The sequence below is a fragment of the Geospiza fortis genome, unplaced genomic scaffold (assembly GCF_000277835.1).
Source record: "Geospiza fortis unplaced genomic scaffold, GeoFor_1.0 scaffold3064, whole genome shotgun sequence".
In the NCBI taxonomy this organism is placed as follows: domain Eukaryota; kingdom Metazoa; phylum Chordata; class Aves; order Passeriformes; family Thraupidae; genus Geospiza; species Geospiza fortis.
In genome coordinates, this window is record NW_005055031.1 from 547 (window position 1) to 1,818 (window position 1,272).

A 1,272-nucleotide genomic window follows, 5' to 3' on the forward strand; every position below is an offset into this window, starting at 1 on the left:
CGGGGTCGTGGAAAAGGGGGGGCACGGGGGGCAGCCACCCACCCACCCCCCCCACCATGGGGGTCTGGGGGGTCCCAGGAGCAGCAAAAGGATACGGAGCTGGTGAGAGGCACCAGGAGATCCTTCCCTGTGGAAAGGGGAGGCTCAGGATACCCCAAAACCACCCCAAAATCCCCTCCCCAGGGTCTGCTTGGGTTTGGGGATCCCATTCGGGGTTTGGGGTTTAGGAACCAGCCCTGGTTTGGGGGCCCCCATTAGGATTTGGGGTTTAGAAACCACCCCCTGGTTTTGGGGGCCCCTATTAAGATTTGGGGTTTAGGAACCAGCCCTGGGTTTGGGGATCCCCTATTAAGAATTGGGGCTCCCCCATTAGGATTTGGGGCTCTCCCCCAGCTCCCTCTGGGTTTGGGGACACCTCCCACCAAGATTTGGGGACCCTCCTCATGCTGGGGACCCCCTTTAGGTTTGAGGAACCCCCCCAGAATTTCCCCCACCTCCCCTCAGGATTTAGGGCTCTCATTAAGATTTGGGGGCCCTCTCCAGCTTTTGAACCGCCCCCCCATCGAATTTGGGGGATCCCCCCATAATTTAGGACCCCCCCTTAAGATTTGGGGACCCTCCCGGATTTTGGGGACCCCCCCAAATCCAAATTTGCACTGCCCAGAATTAATGGATCTCCCATAGGATTTACAGCTCCCCATCACAACTTGGGGACATCCCCGCACATTTTAAACCCCCGGATCCAGATTTGGGGACTCCCTCGGGATTTTGGGGACCCCTCCCGTGAGGATTTGAGGTTTTTTTGGGGGGTCTCACCCTCGTTGCCTTTGTGCAGCACGTTCAGGCACTCCTTGGCCTCCACGAACTTGGTCTGCACCACCTTGAGCTGCGCCAGGGACGAGGACAGGAACTCCACCTCCTGCGGGGAATTTTGGGGGGTCCCAGGATTGAGGAGAGACCCCCAGGGTCGGGATTTGGGGGAGGGGGTCCAAAGGGGGCGACCCCCAGGGTTGGGAACGGCCCCAAAAGGATGAGGAGGAAGCGACGCTTATTTGGGGAGGGGGTCCCTGAAATTGGGGTGGGTGCCAAGGCTGGGGGGCACCCAGAGCCTCTGCGACCCTCCCCAACCCCAGAGCCCCCCAAATTCCCCTTCAGCCCCTCATGATCTGCACCAGCTGCGACCCCCGGGCCTCGGGACCCCCAAATCCGCCCTAGAGCCCTCCCAGCCGGGACCCCCGACCCCCAGGGCTCGGGACCCCTCTCAGGAGCCCC

The 1,272-nt window shown here is 61.2% G+C and overlaps 1 protein-coding gene across 1 annotated transcript in view; it reads right to left on the reverse strand.

Annotated features, from left to right (window-relative positions):
- Positions 1-1,163, reverse strand: part of PFDN5 (prefoldin subunit 5) — a gene marked incomplete at its 3' end in the record, with an annotated part of 1,455 nt that extends 292 nt beyond the window's left edge. The window contains exons 1-3 of the mRNA XM_031065680.1: positions 1,157-1,163; positions 817-1,047; positions 96-127 (exon numbers count right to left, since the gene is read on the reverse strand). Coding sequence (XP_030921540.1) covers positions 96-127; positions 817-1,047; positions 1,157-1,163 — 270 coding nt within the window. The remainder of the gene's footprint in view (positions 1-95; positions 128-816; positions 1,048-1,156) is intronic.
- Between the last annotated feature and the right edge of the window lie 109 nt (positions 1,164-1,272).